The sequence below is a fragment of the Nansenia antarctica genome (assembly GCF_963989245.1).
Source record: "Nansenia antarctica genome assembly, chromosome: 7".
NCBI lineage: Eukaryota > Metazoa > Chordata > Actinopteri > Argentiniformes > Microstomatidae > Nansenia > Nansenia antarctica.
The window spans coordinates 56,459,112-56,479,149 of NC_137677.1; the positions used below are offsets into that span (position 1 = coordinate 56,459,112).

General features: G+C 44.2%; 1 protein-coding gene across 2 annotated transcripts in view; it reads right to left on the reverse strand.

Moving 5' to 3' along the window:
• The window catches only part of tanc1b (tetratricopeptide repeat, ankyrin repeat and coiled-coil containing 1b), a 117,634-nt gene that overhangs the window by 6,814 nt on the left and 90,782 nt on the right, over positions 1-20,038 (reverse strand). For both annotated transcript variants that reach the window (XM_080537135.1, XM_080537134.1), the window contains exons 13-22: positions 18,414-19,021; positions 13,903-14,011; positions 12,989-13,111; positions 11,417-11,653; positions 10,668-10,853; positions 9,609-9,687; positions 1,337-1,470; positions 1,013-1,136; positions 585-760; positions 245-377 (exon numbers count right to left, since the gene is read on the reverse strand). In XM_080537135.1, coding sequence (XP_080393261.1) covers positions 245-377; positions 585-760; positions 1,013-1,136; positions 1,337-1,470; positions 9,609-9,687; positions 10,668-10,853; positions 11,417-11,653; positions 12,989-13,111; positions 13,903-14,011; positions 18,414-19,021 — 1,909 coding nt within the window. The remainder of the gene's footprint in view (positions 1-244; positions 378-584; positions 761-1,012; positions 1,137-1,336; positions 1,471-9,608; positions 9,688-10,667; positions 10,854-11,416; positions 11,654-12,988; positions 13,112-13,902; positions 14,012-18,413; positions 19,022-20,038) is intronic.

The window sequence follows — 20,038 nt, forward strand, 5'->3', positions numbered from 1 at the left end:
TAGACTCATCTCGTTAAGTATCATTAAATAACCCACTGCTGAGATGGAGCTAGAAGGGAAACACCCCAAAGTAGAAGTCAGCCTTCTCTTATTACCAACATTGTAAAGAGGAAGTCTCAATCGCAGGACTTGATTCTGACTATACCTCAGTTACTATTGTGAAGCGGTGACGGATACATTTGCTCAGTAAGCATTCCACACACAGAGACACTGACCATATTAGTATCATACTCTGATTTCTTACCTAGCTTGGCCCCCTTCTTCAGCAGAGTCACCACCACCGACGTGTTCCTGCAGCCTATAGCCCGGTCCAACGGCCTCATCCCACTGTAGTCCACATGCTCGATCACCGCTCCTCTCTCCACAAGGTAATGGACCTGCAAACAAAGCAGACGGAAGACAAGTCACAAACACACTCCGAACACGCCCGACTCGCTCACAGATGTCTGGTTAATCTACAGCAGTGTGTGTCTCATAAGGACACACGGCTTGTCCTGTGTTAGGGCCTGACTAAGAGGCAGTGAGTGAAAGTCAAGTGACGCTCATTTAGACGTGACACAACCGCTGCTTGTTTTTTAACTCACAATCTCCGCGTCTCCGTAGAAGGCGGCTAAGTCCAACGGGGTCCGTCCGTTCTTGTCCGTGTGGTCGATGACCGCACCCTTCTCCACCAGGAACTGCACAACGTTCTTATGTCCTTTCAAACACGCCCAACTCAGGGGAGTCAGCCCTTCCTTGTCCATCGACGTCAAAGACGCACCTAGAAAATATCAACGCAGTATTAGCTTTCATTATACTAATTAACTACTAATAAAAGCCACAAACCACTCAACTAATTGGCTATCAAACTATACAGTTTGCGATACATTGGTATTGATATTTTCATTTGGATGTCATTTAAATGTAGGAGACACTCCTTGGAGTATTGTGAGGGCTGGAAGTGGTCATTATTGACCGCAGTTTTGTGGTGGTGTTGTGGTATCAGTTTTGTGGTGGTGTTGTGGTATCTTACCCTTGGACAGCAGGAAGTCGGCGGTGCTCAGGTGACCCTCGCACGCTGCCACCATGAGGAGTGTCCTTCCCTGTTTGTCACTAATGTTCACGTCAGCACCATTCTGCAGCAGCAGCTCTGCAATCTGAGAGAAACACACACACACAGACAGACAGACAGACAGACACAGACACAGACACACACACACACACACACACACACACACACACACACACTATTAACTCAGGTTCCTCAAGGTAAATCATTGTCCCTTTGATGTGTAATTGTAGTTTGGGGCAGTATGATTATCTCAGTGGGAGTGTGGTGAGGACAGCGGTGCCTCACCTGCCAGTGGCCCTGTCTGACTGCACAGAAGAGCGGGGAGACTCCTCTACGGTTCACCTGCTGCACCACGGCCCCCTGCTCCAGCAGGAAGTCACACACGTCCATCTTCCCCCGGCCTGCCGCTGCCGTCAGAGCTGAGGAGACGAAAACACAACACAATCAGGATGCTGGGTCAGTACGAGCACTAGAGGTGGGGGCATATACTCTGGGTTCACTTTGGTCTGGATTGACGACACATTAAGATGGTTTGTCTTCTTACGGTACTGTGTACAGTATGCTGTACTAAGTGCTACGAGCTGTTGAGCTGGCCTCTTTAACGGCAAGAACAATAAAAACAGGAAATGTTCCTTCTAAAGAAAAACATGAAGCTTATGCCTGAATGTCAAGCTAGACGAAAACAATGCACTCTGATTGGATCGCTGGTTGCCAATCTTTTGTGTAAACAGTCTGGTTCCTAGAGAACTGTGCGGTCGCTGTAGCATAATCTCTTCCTATTCCCGTGCTTGCTAACTCACTACTTTACACAAATAAACACCAACACAGTGTGGACAGGAAGTTTGGCCGTTCACCCAGAAACAGCCTCTCTCAATGACATACAGCCCAATGGAAGGGGAGGCAAGGAGGAAATGTTTAGGGATGTTTAGGGATATACCGAAGGTTCGGCCACCGAATGTATTCGGCCGAATAATAGCAAAAAAAGCTCATTCGGTATTCGGACGAATGTGTGAAAAGACGTATAGACGTTTTTTGATGACGTGACCAAACAGTGCAATGCTGTTCTTATTTATTTATTTTCAGTTATTGTGCTTTGTTGGTATAGCCTAATGTCTGCTGGAATGTTCAATGAAAGTGATCAATAAAAGTTTTCACAATAACCCTTTTCTTTGAAAAGCATGAATAAAAAGGAAAATGTATTTAATATTTATAGTATACTGTATGTTTATATACAGTATATTGCGTTCTATTCACACTATACAAATGCCAGCATAGAGAAAAAGGCTAATCCAGAGACAGGACACACACCGTAACTGTAATATGTTGATTCAACTGATGAACTTGTTGCTCTGAGCTGTCTGACTTAACTCCCACAGTTTCAGAACTGAGATGTGCCAAGAGAAAATATTCAATACTTCTAATCTAATTCCTGCATATGAAGCAGCTCCAAGAAGACAACAACAACAATAGTCGATACGCTCTCACCTCCTGATCTGCACAGGCTCACGCCTGCCAACACAGATGGATCCTGGCAGGAGTTAAAGGCTCGCATTCACACTCACAGTAGATGCTACACTGTACTCTGGCAGATTCAGCAGTCTTTGATGGATGTTGGGTATCCAAACAAAGAGATAAATCCAGAGAGAGAGAGCGAGAGGGAGACAGAGTGTGTGTATGTGTGTGTGTGTGAGAGAGAGAGAGGGAGCTAATGCAGTGCTGCTGCTCTCTGATTCACCTCAGGAAGATTAAAGACCCTGAGGGCCAGCGCACTGAGTGACATCACCAATCTGGATGGAAATGTCTCAGCTGAGTGCAACCCAATCCCCCCCCACCCCCATCTGCTCCACAAGGACCTCTCCTCACAGCAAACCCACGTCCTCATAATAAGCCACATCTCTATAGAGAAACCATAGTCAAGACTGGGCTGAGAACTTGGTTAATGGATACAATGACATCACTGCACAAGGTTTATGGGACTTTTCAGGGATGATTACATGATGAAGGACTTTAGACATGACGAAAGGTAATGTATTCTCTTAAACCTATTTGATGTGTGCTTCTCAGTGGTCAAACCTTAAGTAATAGCCTCACTACTGTCACATGAGCGGCTCTACAACATACAATGTTCTAAGTCTATACGAAAGCCCAGTGGCATCCCGCTCTGATCTTCCCTGTAGGCCTGTTCGATGCAGCTCATGTTCTTTCTGATCTTACCAAAGCTTGCCTTTACTGCAACCCTGCCGCAGCCCCCCCTCCTCTCTCTCCCTCCCCCTCCCCCTCTCCCTCTCCCTCTCCCTCTCCCTCTCCCTCATCAGACCCAGGAAGTCAGATTGATATCTTGGTCATGTTTTCAGTGGAAGTAAGCACTCATCTAGGGATGCACCGAAATGAAAATTCTTGGCCGAAGCTGAAAACGAACTTATGGAAACACTTGGCTGAATACGGAATACTGAGTGCGTACCGGCAGTTTTTAATTTTTATTTAGCCAATTTTCGTACCATTGCATAAATTAAATAGCTTTTTATTCATGCTTGTGTGCTTATTCATGTAAAATGTAAAATGATAATTATCAAAATTACGTGATATTGGTCACCAATCAAAATGTTTTATTTTGAAAAAAGGAAATACATTTCAACATTGTTGAAAATCACATCACACACTCGCTAGTCAAGCCAACATTTCAATGCATTGGATTCGGTGAGTAATCCCCACTGTTACCTAGTCAATAACACTATTTTACATTGTTAGCAGGCTCACAAAACAAGCTGTGTTAGTTGACTAGCGAGTGTGTCATTGATTTTCAACAATGCTTAGCTTGCACTATTATTATTATTATTTGATATTTTTGGCCGAATAATTCCGGTGGCCGAACATTTGGTGCATCCCTACACTCATCCTTGTTTTTACCCCCTATCTGCCTCTCCGGCCCACCAATGCTGCTGAGTCTGACCCTGTCCTGTCCCAAGGAGGAGAAGGAATACTGTAAATCACTGTCAGATAAACAAACTAACACAGAAAAACCTCCTTATCCCAACCACATCACCATTCCAAGGCTGTTGACACACAAGAGACAGAATGGAGTACCATGAAAAATGTGACCGTGGGATCTGTCCAAAGTCCAGTGGCCTGCATCTCCACCCCACAGTTTGTAAACAGATATCACAGCTAATCATTTATTTATATATATATTTAAAAAATGAATCATTTCAGCCAATTCTCGGTATCAAATGTAAACCAAAGACGGTTAACTACTAGAGAATCAGCAAAGGATGACAGGTGTATTTGTCAGCCGAGGACCCCCTCAGCATCCCATATCCATCATAGGAAGACCTGGTTTACTGTGACTGACAGAAGGGACAGGTGGTGCGTTTCTATGTAGGTCAAGGTCATTACAAGTTCACTCCACTCGATGCTTCAAGTGAAAATCACTAGCTGAGGCACCCTCTGCCATCTCATCCACACGTCCGGCCACCTGGGACCGACAGCCTCTGCCCTGGGTGTCAAGCTTGTAGCGTTTCTCCACCACTCTGCAGCACTGTGTCTACATTACTCTGCACCAGAAACACGCACGCAGCCCTCCTATGTAGGTATTAATGATTGATGCCCGAGCACAGCACGCAGCAACCGCACTGTAAATAATGGAACACGTCCAATACTAAACACCACTATTAAACAGCCTGTGCAACAGGGAGATTTTTATCATTTAAAAGGATTCTTGGCGTAATTACACTAGACAAAAAACAATACACTGAATTAACTACCCGCTGGCTTCTGTATTTTTCACAATAATGAGAAGTTTAGCTCATTTTATTGTTCTATTATGCGATGTTAAATGTCAAGGCCCTCGCTTCACGTGGTGGCTGCACTATTCATTTGGATATAAGATATAGCATTTCACCTAAACATGATCTTTTACTGCGGGAAAACAATTATTTTCTACGATACACAAACCATAACCCAGAATGCCCTTTCTGTGGTGATTCGAGATGTATAGTCACAAAGATCACTCAGCCACTGTAAGAATCTATTTATTTTTCCCCAACCCTTTTCAATGCTGCCTCTGCCCTTTTCACATCTACAGTATCAGATAGCTGCTATAGAGAGAAGAAAACACCATCGCTGGAAGCTGAAAATTAACTTTCTGATTCCCTGGTGTAAAGCCTTGCCATCATAAAGAGGGTTTTTACATGATACTGCCAATCGAATCTTTCACTATACAAACACAGTGCACAGGGCCTATTTGCATAGAGATGCTATTTCCCACAGTTGCATTTAAAACGTGAAATGATATTACTCTGGCAGGTCGTTAAGGAAAGGGAATTATTTTAGAGGCAGCTATGAATGTCAATGTTCTGGAGGATGTCTCAACGGGTGTTTGCGTCTTGCTGAGTTTCCACCACCATACAGGCCGACACAAGATTAGGTTATTAAATCCTCAAACTAAATTCATATTCGCAAAAAAGAAGTTTTGGCTGTGATATTGACTTTCAATATTTCCAATAGCTAACCAGCTCTGTGGTTTGCGTCTGACTCATAACATTAAAGATGCTCTTTTCTTGTTGCTGTGCGATGGCCTCCTTTGAGTTTAAATCCAATCCTGCCTGTAATAAAGTAGATACAACTCTCGAGTCTCGCTCAGAGGGGGGTCGGGAGGAGTGCAGCTACACTAGCTAGAGAAAACTCTTCATATTGGCAAAATCACAGCTTTTCGGTTTGTATAAAACCACAGTGCACAAATGCATTCATATGCACGTATCTCCTTGAATACAGATCGTCTCTTGGCTTGTTTTGTGCTAGTGTGTGCAATTAGAGTAGAATACGTCTTCGTTTGGAGAGGGTGTCTGGTGTGTGTGTCTCCTTGTTCCAGGTCAGGGGTGCTTTGCCCAGTGCCAGGATACCACCTGTGACCTGCTATTACATTAACCTGTAATGGATGCCAGGGGAATGGCTGTGATTTAACACCCGCTATGGTGTCGCTAATCGAGCTGGGAGGTAAATATTGCAGAGCAGCTACAGGTGGCCCATGTGACTTTGTCTACAGGAGCGTGAACCAAGGCCCAGGTGTAAAACTGCTGTATTGGGGCGCTTAGGTGGCGTAGTGGGTTAAGCGTCGACCATGTAACCGCAGGGTTCCCGATTCGGTTCCGGCCGCGGACATGTCCTGCATGTCATCCCTTCTCTCTCTCTCTCTCACCCATCCTTCCTGTCATAATCTGTAATCTGTCTCTATCAACAACAAAAAAATGCTGTATTTAAAAAAGCCGATATGACCCACAACTTTGATGAATGATAATTATGTGTCCAACCACTTTCACATGTCACTGTCAAAACACAGACATAAAGGAATGTAGGGTAAGAAGTATGTGTTTCAAAGGATTCTTATTTAGATTTTTACACAAGATGAACAGCCTATTTAGCCATCTACAAAAGGTTCTGCTGGTACAGTATAAATTAGAGATGCTCCGATCTGATCGGCGCCGATCGATATCGGCCGATATGCCCTTGATCGGTTTTGATCGGAGTTCTCAAAACGGCCGATCAAACACGGCCGATCAGTTTACATAGAGAAATGGCGTCGCCAGTCTGGCAATATTACACAGTGTCGGAAAGAGACAACAAATATGCAGTTTGTAATGTCTGCTCAAAAGAAATACCTTGCGGAGGAACGCACGCAAGGTCTTTCAATGCCACGAATATCATACGGCATTTGCTGCGTTCGTCGATTCGCTCCGAGAGCGGCGAAGCGCACACTGGGCTCGACGTCATAAAGGGACCGAGTGCTTTGATTGGACGAGAGGCGTTCCACGAGTGCTGGTCAGAGTTCCAGCGCGACTTCACGAGCGTAGTGTAGGTAGTGTTCAGCGACGTCATGTGACCCCGCGAGCAGGAAGTCACTAAGCTAGGCTAAGGCCCATAGCAACAACAACTATTAGCGCGCGAGTTTTAGGTCTTCCTCTGTGCACCTTGCACAAGTGTAGATAGCGAGCGACTTTTCAGCATAGCAGGACATATTTTAGATGATAAGAGGAACAGGCTGAGTGCCAAAAACGCTGAGATGCTTGTATTTCTCAAGGCTAATCTGCCAGTGATGCTGCTTAATCAGAAGTAAGGTTTGAGTCTGAAATCTCCTTAGGTGCAATGTTTTGTTTTTTTGTTTTATTGATTATTGCTGACTTGCTGTCTTATCTCCTCCTAAATATGACTTGAAACTGACTGACTTGAAACAGTATTTTATATTTGGCTATAGCCTGTTTATGTTGCAGTTTAGTTTGGGTATGTTTATTGTTCCTCAGGAAAGCTACAGTATAAGCTCCAAGTTCTCTAAGAGCCCCTAGTTCCTCTCATTCGAGTGGAATGTTGCACATTTGATGTGACAGTGTACATTTTATTTATTATGATTTTTATTTTCACATTTTATTTGTTTTTCCTGAAGTAAGCTACAGGTGGTTGTGAATTCAATAAAACAGATGGTCGTCAATTCATGATACTTTCTCATCTCCTAATTTCATTTAAATACTTAATATACAATGTCAATGGTGTTAAGAATAATTAAAAACATAAATAATGCTACACAATAAATAGAATGCTTCAATTGCCATTTTCGACGCTGTGATCGGTGATCGGTGATATCGGATCGGCAGATCACTGATTCCAGTGATCGGTGATCGGTGATCGGCACCAAAAACCCTGATCGGAGCATCTCTAGTATAAATTGCAGAAGATTTTGAAGATTCAGCCTCAAGCCGGCCATTCCTTCAACACAACAAATACAACAGGCCGAGAGAGGATGAGAGGAAGCAGCAGTTTCCACTGATGACCGTCCATTTCTGAGGGAAGAATCGTTGTCCCTGGGCTGTAATAACCCAAAAAGCCCTGCGGCAGTTTTACCAGGCAATGCATTTTGCAGAAGCAACAGTTAGCGGCTCTGAAGCCTCTCTCCTAATAGGCTGACCTACATCCCTAAGCCATTTGTTACCAGGAACACCAAGCTGGCAGTGCACTGAAGGCAACAGAGACACTATTGTTCATATCTCTGACATAATGTGGGTACGTGCGTGTGTTCTAAAAAAACAAACATTATCACATGAGCTTGGCCAGATGATGTGGAGAATCTTTAAATTTACATCCCAGTTCTAGATCATTACGCTTTCTGAGCAACAGTTGGTCACAAGGATCAGAGGAAGTTGCTTTCTTTAAAGATGGGCCTAACAAGTTCCCCAACACGTAAAAACCCCCCAAAATAAACCACCGGTCTGAGATGGATCAGATAAGACTCTCACTCTGAACTGCTACAGATGCTCTCCTCCAACAGACTATCAAAGAGAATGGTGGCATCAGCCTCCGTCGTCCCTACTCATCTCTAGCGCCCAGCTCTCCAAGAGAGGCGAGGAGGACGCTAACACTAACAACACAGGGAGGGTTTCCAGCAGCAGGTTCTGTTGCGTTGGCGTACAGCATATCCTAATGAAGAGTATTTATCCCATCAGTATACAGAGACACACCGACACTAAGACTGTTAATGTTTATCATTAGCATGGGCGCCGTAATGTGAGACGGTGAAAAACAAATCCTTGAAACACCATGGCGATTCCCTGATGATTATGCTTCCATTGCCTGGAGGGGGCTCTCATCTGGGTTCTATTCAAAACACAATATCCTCCACATACACCATTTGTTCTGAATTTATATTACTACCCTGGTGCCTCACAAAAGACTCCTGCTTTTAGTCTTTTGTTCCCTGCTCTACTTGGCTTCTCTGCACCGTTTGCCAGAATCAATCTTAAATTGGTCTGTGTGACCATTAACGACAGACGCCTCCTGCCGTCTACAGAACCCCCTGCCAGCAGCCTCGCTCTCTCTCTGGCTCTTAGCTTTTTGTCACTCAGCTGTTGCTTTTGTCAAACAGTCCCTACATTACCGGCACCGTCCAAAAAGAAGTCCGTCCTGTCAAATCGATTTGACCACGAAGTCCACACCCTCTATCCCTCTTCCAACATCTATTGGGCCTACTACAAGGACTTTTACACGGTGACACAAAAAGAAGCTCTCTCTCTCTGGAGAGATCAATGAATCGACTCAGGTCTTTAACAGAAACTGATGTTCGGGCCACACTTCCCCAAAGACAGATGCGTGAGCGGAACAGGTGTGAGAACTCAAGACGAACGACTTGACCTAAATGGACATTGTGCTGGGACGGCAGGCAGCAGTGGGTGTAATTTAGCTCTAAAGTAGAAAATCACTCCATTAGCACACTCAGAGGATGGGCTGATGACACTCCATCTAGATGAAAGCCAAAATGACACTTTTGACTGGGGGGTGGGGGGGCGTGGGGGCGAATGGAACAGCCAGGGAAATGGAACAAGCTGTAAAAATGGATATTTGGGTAAATATGAGCCGTTTCATCATCCAGAGAGAGTGTTATGGTGCAGGTGGGAGATTGCAGAAGACTGCACCGCCACACAATTTCAGCGGTAATGCCCGAAACTCACACAACAGTGGGTGATAACACAGTGTGAGCGACATAATGGAAAAAAAAAAGAGAGGGATGAAAACGTACCTGTTTCTCCCCACAGAGTGTCATGGCCATCAATTTGCACGGCATGCTCATTATTCAACGCCAACAGGCCCCTCACGACCTGCCAAGCAAGAAACGTTGATTAATGTTACAGAATTTCAGCATAAAATATCAAAATAAACCTTAGGGTAGTCACACGCTCGGCTGATTATGTAGCTCAGAAAGAAAAAAAAAAGGACTGGAGCGAGGAAACAGAAACTTCAGCTTGATCGATAAAAAGCTGCCCGAGCGCATTAAGCTTCTCTAGCAGATGATGAATTAATCACTGTGGACCCAGGAGTGCTGATGTCTGGACTATCGCGTTGACTTGTGAGCCTCCCCAGTGCAGCACAGGCCCAATCTTATTAATAACCGACTATTTGGACCCTCTGCCCACTCCTCTCCTCACCTCACTAGCCCCCTGGGGAGGTCTGGGTCGATAGCTCACCCTGGCCCATTTCTATTATTCCCCGGCCCGAAGGCCCAGCCCGGGTGATCACAACCTTCCTAATGAGGAGGCTAAAACAAACCCACGGACAAGACCAGCATGCTCCTGGGCTGCCGCGGACACGCACCGCGATCGATACCCTGGCATACCTTCAGAGAGGTGAGGCGCTCCCCTACAGCCCACAGTAAATCATCACTGAGAACAACATTCTGCTGAGGTTTTCTGTGGCTATACGGTAGTAACCCTCTTTTTCAATGATACTCTGTCGAGCAAGTTTGTTTGTTAAAAGTGCAGAGGAGGAGAGATTCGGTGGTGGGAGAGAGAGAGAGAGAGAGAGGGTCACTGTGTGGGATGAAGTCTCTGCTGTCTGTGTGCAGTGCTTGGGGACTTGTGTGGTTGGTGTGTGGGCGTACAGTACCACACAGGCAGGTAATTATCCTGTATGTTAGTGTACAATACCTGTCCTTCATAACATAATCACTTTCTCACTTGGTCGACTAGCACACTGACTGAATTCTTCGTAAATATATATAGTGCTTGGCTGTATTGTTCACTTCCATATGACTTCCAAAGACCCCATTCTCCCCCCAGAGGACATTAGGTGACTCCCTGACCTGGGTGTGTCCCATGCTGGAGGCAGCGATCAGAGCCTGCTGCAGGGCCTTGTTCCTCAGGCTGACGTTGTGCTGCGGGCCCTCGGGGCTCCACTCCAGCTCCAGAAGGTACTGGATGATCTCCGGGTGGCCCCGCAGGGCGGCGTGCACCAGCGCACACTGACCACTCTTATCCACGTGGTCCACCTGGGACAGACACAAGAGCAGAGCATTTAGTCGTTGGTTTTATACAACATGTTTTATACAGGATAGTACGGTGGCGTCCGCTCCTAGTCTCTTTGAAATCTGACATGGCCTCCAGGTCTGTCAGTGTAGCATTGTGGTGCTTATGCCAATGCATCTCAAAGAAACTATTAGTTTACCTAATATGTATTAGTTGGTAGTTAGCACACATGCCATTTCATGTAAAAAAAAAAAAAAAAAAATCTGAGTGGGGCAGTCCCACTCATGTTTTAAATTTGATTGGACAGATATAGTGAAGACAGACAGGAAAGTAAGGAGAAGAAGGAAGGGAGGAAATGTCAGCAGGGCATAGGCCGGATTTGAACCCATGCCGACATGGGCATATGTGTGCACTGTAGACCGCAGTGCTAGACCACTGGACCACCCCAGGCCAACATTTAATGTCTTTTAATGTCATTTAATGTCATTTCTAAACACCAGGCAACAGTAGTCCTATATTAGCTCTGGTTGTGTTCATGGCTGAAGGTGGATGTAGACTACAGTAGGATGGAGGTTCAGTCCAGTACCTTGGCTCCTCTCTTGCAGAGCAGGCCGACCAGGCCCAGGTGTCCGGCGGCGGAGGCGAAGCAGAGAGGAGTCATGCCGTTCTCTGACACCACGTCCACGGCGGAGCCGTGCTCCAGCAGCAGAGCGGCCATCTCCTGGTGGCCCAGGTGAGACTGAACACACAGCACCGGGGAGTTGTTCAACACCTCCGTACGGTAGTTCACATTGGCCCCGCCCAGCATCAGCAGACGACTCACCTGTTGGGAAAGAACGTTAGTGTGTGGAAGTCCATGTGCACTGTACACTATACTGTTGGACTGGAGTGGTTATTTGTATTTCGAGGCCAGATATTCATTCGAAAGTCAATTATTTTATATTTTTAATCAGGATACCTTGGCTCTGAACCTAACCCAAACATCTCGAGTCTGAGAGTCGGTTCATTAAAGAACTGTAGAAATCCTCTTCCCGATTGTGAGATTGGTCTCAAACAAAAGTTTGAGCATGCGTATAGTCATTTAGAAATCCATTAAATGCAAGAATACACAGTGGAATTTGTAGTGTGCATTAATCAGAGCATATTCTTCTTCTCCTTGATGAGGACATGAATAATAAATGCCTAATCAGACAGGGCCATAGCACGCAGTGAGTGTTCGAAACAGAGGGAATGGAATTTGCTTTATTTACCAGAACCACAATGGAATAAATTAGTTTCCTGGAAGCCTAAGAGGAGACAGGGGCGCTCTGTCCTCGTGAGCGATCTTACATTCAGACGGAATATTTCACAATAACAGAATGGAGATGACAACGTGTGATAAAACCACAATGCAAAATTAATGCTAATGGGAAAGAAACATATACTGGATGTTCATTTTTACTTAAGGCCAGAATACATCATTCCCACTAATAATTGCCTTCTAAGCCTTGGAAAGGCAATTTTTCTCTCTCCCCCATTCCACACACACACACACACACACACACACACACACACACACACACACACACACACACACACACACACACACACACACACACACAATAATTTAAAATTAAAAAAACATTTCCCGGCTCTACCATTAAAGTGCCCCTTTGTTTATTAAATTACGACTAATCTAAAAGGGCCCCTGTAATTACTTGGAATAGCACAGCCTCTCTCTACCTTGCAGGGACCATGGAGAAGATAGCAATGGATCATCCTAATGGACAGAGAGCAACCAGCATCAATCTGACCCAGTGAGCCTATTCAGGCTATTTCCAATGGTGTTATTCATCAGCGCTGAGGCCACACTCATCACCATAAGTGAGTGCCTCCAGGAAACACAGAATAACGCTTATCATAACAAACACCGAAAGCCATCATTGGAATTAAAATACACTCAGGGGGGACATTCAAGGTGAGAGGAGACAACATTAAGAACAATAAGAAGACTACTAAAAACAAATCACTGTGGATTCATGTGATTAGAGAGTTGAGGGGAAATCTCTCTATGGGACCGTATCATGTATATTCAAGTGTCCTTAGGAGAACTGTGCTGTATGGACTATGGCATGGCGGTGGGATGGGTGAACCAGGTGGAGGGCAGAGGTGGTCTTACCTTGACGTTGGGGGTGTAGAGGTTCCTCAGAGAGGCTAGAGCAGCAGAGAGGCCATCAGCGCTGCAGCTGATCCACAGGGCCTGCAGCACACTGGACGATACGCCTGTCTTCTTACTCAGACCCTAGGGACACGCACACACAGACACACAGACACACAGACACACACACACACACACATCAATAAACGGCAGGTGCATGAACTCTATTGCCATCTTTACACACATCTACAGGCAGTGTTTCCACAGGATTTTGTGGTGCTGGTGTGAATCCAAAACATTGTGTCGCTCACCAGGGGGGCGAAGGAACCTGCTCAAACACTTTCCCACAACAGCGGTGCAGTGATGAAATAAAGAAGTAGTCTAAAGTGTGAGAGTGTGCAAGCTTACGTTTGCTGAAGCAACGGCGCAAAACACAACATTCATCTTTTATGTTATTATGAGTAACATAAGTGTACAAATATTTTCGGTTCATTATTAAACTATGGCGGGGCAAAATAGATTGTGGCGAGTCTAGGTAATTAACAATATATAATAATTGTAATAATAATAATAATAATAATAAAATTATTGCCATGCAATCAACTTGTACGTCAAGTGTGAATTTGGTATTTTGTGCTCTAGGCAAAGGGTCAACCATAATCGGGACCCCTGGAGCAATTAGGGGATAAGTGCCCTGCTCAAGGGCACATGCAGCTCCCTCCTGAAACGGGGATCGAGCCAGCTACCTTCCGATTGCTAGCAGGCCTCTCTAACCTCTAGGCTACTGCCGGCTTGTCCTCTGATACTACCACATCTATCTCCATTCATACAAACATATATGTCACACACCACGATATTCACAAAGGTAGATGAATTCATATAAAGGTGGGAGATTATCCAGTAGGCTTCCCAATGAAGTAGCCAGTCAGGGGTACCTTGAAGATGTGTGCTTTGAGGATGTGGTGGCCCAGTTCCATAGTCTGCTGCCTGTTCAGTTTGCCCTCCTGCCGCGACAGCATGAAGGCCATGAGAGCATGGCCAGTCCTGGACAGGAAAAAAACAACAAGACAGTTAGGCATGTAGAAAATACTTGGATTATTAATTTGCAGTAGTCAATCTGTGATCATTCAGGCCAATATAGAAAATGAAAAAAAAAAAATATTGGTCTGGGGATAGGTCACTTTCAATGACAGAGTATGAGGATGATGTCAGAAAAGTAGGAATTTCTGTTCAAGGAAATATCACACCCCTAACGAAAGACTTCCTCAAGCACTGGGCTGAATGGGGGACTGATGGTTGCATGCTCTCTCTCTCACACTCAAAATTAAAGCTTTTTCAGTCGGCGACTTCTCATTGTGATCTTCATTTGAGATAGACTGTTTCGGTTCATGGTTTTTACCCGTCCCGTTCGATACGGGTCCCTCGGTACATGGTCCAAATGGTCCAACAAGATTTGCGTTAACTGAAACTCTGTATTGCATACTGTACATTGAGCTTGCCATGCCCTGTTGAACATGCATTCCAAAACTGCCCAATGCCATAGGCTACTAGCAACATACATGATCTCACACTGTTGTTGGCACATACAACATGGGGCAGAGGCTTGCCCACAAGTAGTGTGACCTACAGCACACGCACACATAGGATACCAAATAATTTACAATTTTCAGTGTGTATGTCACAGAATGTAGAGCTGGCTACAGTATGCAAACAGTATGCAGTTATTTGCAAATGTTGCAAGGAATGTTTAGGAGTACATCATTCATTTATAGTTGATATATCTACATATAACATATTCTACATATAACATATGCCATTTAGCTGCCGCTTTTACCCAAAGCGACTTACATTGCAGTGAGTGCATTTTCCTATTCATATTATTGTTCAAGTGTTTTTAATAGAAATTTAAAGCCAGGCACATTTCACTGGCAAAAGATGGTACATTTACATTTAGAATGAAATCTATATGAAAGAGATAAATGTGATTTATTTTTTGTTTTCAAGTGTTTTGTAAAATTAGTAAATTAATTGTCATTTTTTAAACTTTATAACCATACCCTTTATAACAAATCCTAACCATATGAGGTTTTGTATTGTTTAGCAAATACGCATCCTAAAATGTGGAGATTGTTGGTGCCAAAAAGGGGTGTGACGTTTTAACCATATTTTTCATATCGTACAATGTTTTTGAATTTTGTTGTCATATTGTTAATCATAATTATGTTACATTATTATTATTATTATTATTATACTATCTATTAGTCTAGAAGCACACATTTTTATGGAAATAATATACATAATATACATTTTCCCCCAAAATAATAAATAAATAATAATGTAAAATATCCAGTGCTCCAAACACGAGCCCTGTAAGAAAGTCACACAAGCCGATAGGACTGATAGACAGATTTTTAAACCGATGTTGAACCAAACTGTGACCCAAAAACTGCGATATGAACCAAACCGTGGGCCATGGGCTTCGTGTTAACCTTTACACCCCAGGTCTTCAGAAATGTAAGAGTTTGATTTCATCAGCATTATGGCGCATTACTCCATCCATTACTCAGGGTTCGTCTGCTATGGTCTGATTACACAGCGATAAACGCTGTCTAGACGGCCCTGCCTGGCCCACCAGTCCGAGTGGGGAGAGGGAACACAGGCCTTGTGTTCCTTCTCATCCTCACTGAGGCTCTGGTGTTAATTAACAGAGAACTTCATTAAAAGGCCACGCATGATTGCAGCTAACTTTGATCTGGGTAAAATCCTCTCTATTAGTGCCTTCGCTCTTGATGTGTGTGTGTGTGTGTGTGTGTGTGTGTGTGTGTGTGTTTGAGAGCACGCCGTCTCTTTCAAACGGGAGAAATAACAAGCCAGTGCTTTTCTAACTTTGTCCTCATTTACCTTTTGTTTCTATTGATTGTGTTGGAGAGGTCTGAATGTGAAGGTAGGTCAGAGAGGTCTGAATGTGAAGGTAGGTCAGAGAGGTCTGAATGTGAAGGTAGGTCAGAGAGGTCTGAATGTGAAGGTAGGTCAGAGAGGTCTGAATGTGAAGGTAGGTCAGAGAGCGCATGGAGAAGGTATGTCAAGGTGAGTCCAACCCACTGTGGGACGGACAAACAAGACAGACGCATTGACATCATCCAATTTAAGGAGTACAGTGCCTTCCGAAAGTATTCAGACCCCATCACTTTTCCCACATTTTTGTTGTGTCAAATAGTGTCTCAATTTAAAATGGATTAAATTAAAAGAATTTGCCATCAATCCAAACACAATAGTATGTATGACAACAGTCCCTAACAAGGGTCAAGGGGTCCGGTATTACAATTAGGCAGCGATGCTAAACCACATTAGCCTTTTCTCTTGGGCTCAGAGGACACAGCAGGAACTAAAGATGTGTTCTACAGATTGGACTTTTCCAGATTCAACTAAGCTCAAGTGGACCACGGCAGATTACTTCATATTTCAGATGGCCACATACATAGTAATGTGTAGAATCAATTTTCCCCTCACCTTATTAAAGAAGTCTAAATGTTTTCTCTTGAGGCTGCCCCTCGTGTAGCCTCAGTCTTTAGCAATTCATGAGTTTGCTTCATTCGGTTTCCCTTTTTAAGTCTTATAGCAAAGCAATCATTGCTATAGGCCTATATTCCAAAACCCATTGTCTTTGAAAATCACACCTATTAGCAACTCATTTTACAACCTATGTGAAGGAATTCTCATGACTGTCGACACTTCTCTAAACCCCCTAGATAGCCTCTCTATTGGTCTCTGAATAGTGTCTATGGAAACAACCTTGCCCAGCCAACAACCACCCTCTGTGGACTACAGCTAAATCGATTTCCTCTGCCCAGCACTGGAGGAGGCCTCAATTTCCTGGGTTTGTAGCCTATCAGTGTCATCCACACAGAGATAAGGTGACAGGGAGGGGACCCAGGATGTATGGTGACAGTCCCCTGTCTTCCTGCCAAACACCACTCGCTTCCCCTGAGTGTCCACCTTCCTTTCAGAGTAGAGCTTAATAGCAGAGGAAAATATACAACCGTGTCAGCGTTTGTTTCAGATATGAGATATAAATTCAGCCATTTGTTCTGCAGTGAAAAACTGTGGGCCTCCTTTTTGTGTGTGTGTGTGTGTGTGTGTGTGTGTGTGAGAGCACGCCTTCTCAAACGGGGGAAATAACAAGCCAGTGCGGGTGAAACCGCCGTTCTAACTTTGTTGTAGGCCTTTGTCCTCATTTACCTTTGTTTCTATTGATTGTGTTGGAGAGGTCTGAATGTGAAACACTGTGGGCCTCCTTTTTTTAATCCATGTAGGTTAGTGAAGAAGAACCCTCGAGAAAATGGCCTAGATCAATGGAGGTCAAAAACTAGGGAGCTATGACATAGGCCTACATCTTTGTGACTGAAAAATAATACAACAAAGCACTGTCTGAGGGTGCAATTTCCTCTTCTAGCACAGGAATAGATATGATCAGCCTTCGTCTGAGTGGTGATGATTCACACAGAATGTGTTATTGACTAGAATTTGTTACCCATTTACCACACAAACAACCATTCACAACAGCCTCATGCCTGATTGGAGGGTCTGTCCCTCATTCTGACATTAGGGCTGGGAACAGTATACAATGTTATCACAAATCACGGCTGCGATTCAATACATATTGCGATATTCAATGTATTGCAATTCTCGTGTTTGAAAAGTGTTTGATATATATATCGTGAGCTTAGAATTATATATCTCCGTTTAGGGCAGTTCAGAGATATTGAGCGTCAAAGTTTTTACATTCCATTATGTTTTGTGAGATGGAACCTTTGTATTTTATGAATTACTAACTAAAAAATGTAAACATTTAAAAAATAACACCACACAGGCATTAATAAACACCTAATGAATCAGATTATGTAAAAAACTAAATTTTGACAAAAATGGAGATAGAACCTTATAATTCTAATGTCAAGATATACATATGTATATATATGTAGTGACCACTCGTTAGCGAGTCAGAGCATTCATAAGCACTGTAATATGTTTGTGGGTACAACATCACCCATGCTTTTTAGCGGGTGATAGTACGTAATATAAGTGGGACGAGGGGGAGTGAATGTTGTTGTTGTCAGTACGTATGAAGAGTGAGAGAATAAAGCTAATGTTATTTTTTCTACCGGCAAAACGACTACGTTTGTCCTGTTATTGCTTATATATATATATATATATATATATATATATATATATATATATATATATATATATATATATATATATATATATATATATATGTAAGTTAAATATGTTATATTTTTCAAAACCACAACCTGTAAATTAAAAAAAAGTATGGTCGATTAAAAGCTTTAAACCTTAACAGATGTCTAACCAGGCAAGTTTCTGAAAACATGAAACTTTCTTTCCCAACAACCAACCTGAATGACCAGAACAGGAGTCGTCTCACCTGGGATCACAGAGGAAGTCGTTGCTCTCCCCGTCCGCCCTCCACACCAGCCACTCTCTGAAAGACGGGTGGCAGAACATGCGCGTCTTGTCCCTGCGCTTGATCAGGAAACAGGACAGGACCTCCATGCGTTGCTGGAAGTCCTCCCAGTGCAGCTCGCCCCTGGCGCTACCGGCGTTGATGGCCTGGAACAGCTGCTCGTCCGTCATGGGGTGCAAGGACGCCAATGCCACGTTTAGGATGGGCAGCGAGCGCTCGAACGCCGAGTTGCTCATGAACTTCATGTTGCACTGCAGCTGGTAAAGCTCGGCCAGCGATACGGGCACCACCTTGTAGCTGGCACTCTTGATGACCAGGTGGCCCCTCTCAAAGAGGTCAAGGGTCAGCTTGAGGTACAGGTAGGAGCCCTGACTGCGGGAGATCAGGTGGCTGCTGACCTTGCCCACGATGACCGGGTCAGCCTTGCCGTTGAGGGAGATGTTGTTCATGATGTCTTTGCTGCCGTTGATGCGGTACTGAATGTAGGCGTTGAGGTCGCCGTTTATGTCTTTGTTGTCAGGGAACTCATCCAGGGAGATCTTGGAGAAGGGTAGGAGGCTGGTGATCTCCTAGGAAAGACACAATGTTGGACACAACTTTATATATCAACTTATATAACTTATATGTTATATGTTATATTTGCTACTGGATTTTATATGTGTCTATCCCATCACCACATAAATCATGCATGTCAAAAAGATAGTAAATAATATAAGGCAATAAATTAAATATTTATATACAGGTGTATACCTACACCTGAATACAGTAGATTGCAGTAATACTGAATCCTATTCCACTATCTAAACAGGTCATGCTTCTGACCATAGAGAGCAGTATAAAATGAGGTTCTAAATAGCCAATATCTGTCTCTTCATGAGGGTTATAGTGTGTGTGTGTGTGTGTGTGTGTTTTTGTTGTGTGTGTGCATGTGCGCATGTGTGTGTGTGTGTGTGTGTGTGTGTGTGTGTGTGTGTGTGTGTGTGTGTGTGTGGGTGTGCATGTGTGTGTATCCACCAGTTTTCTTATCAGTGCAAGGTCAGTGAGCAGGGGGGGGCTAGCTGACAGAGCACAGAGCTATCAGCCCGCTGCAGACACTTGCCACTGTGTTGGCAAACAAAGACTTCGGGTTAGGAGACTGAGGAGTGAGAGGTGCCGTGGGGACCCTTCTGCCAGGCACAGCGTGTAGCCAGAGCCCATACGCACACTTCAATCTCACTCCTAGGGGTTGGAGAAATCAATACACCCTAATCCGGCCAATCCCTCCCTATCTGAAGCTAGAGAAACATTGCAAAGCTGAGATAACACCTTTACTGCTCCTCATCTTGTTATTGGAGAGAGGAAACACACTGAATAATACACAAGACGGCCAAGCTGTCTAACAACACCTCGCGCGGGAAGGTGAGCCGAGGAGCCAGAGTAGGTACTGTATTAGTCAGGGCCGACAACCTTTGTGAGGAACCTTACCCATGGAGGTCTTGTTTACCCTTTGGATGGGTGAAGTAACACTCCCCCCTCATTACCTGGTTCTCCCCTTTTATCCTGTATAGGTTTGTATGTGTGTGTGTCTGTGGGTTTAAGGCCCTTCC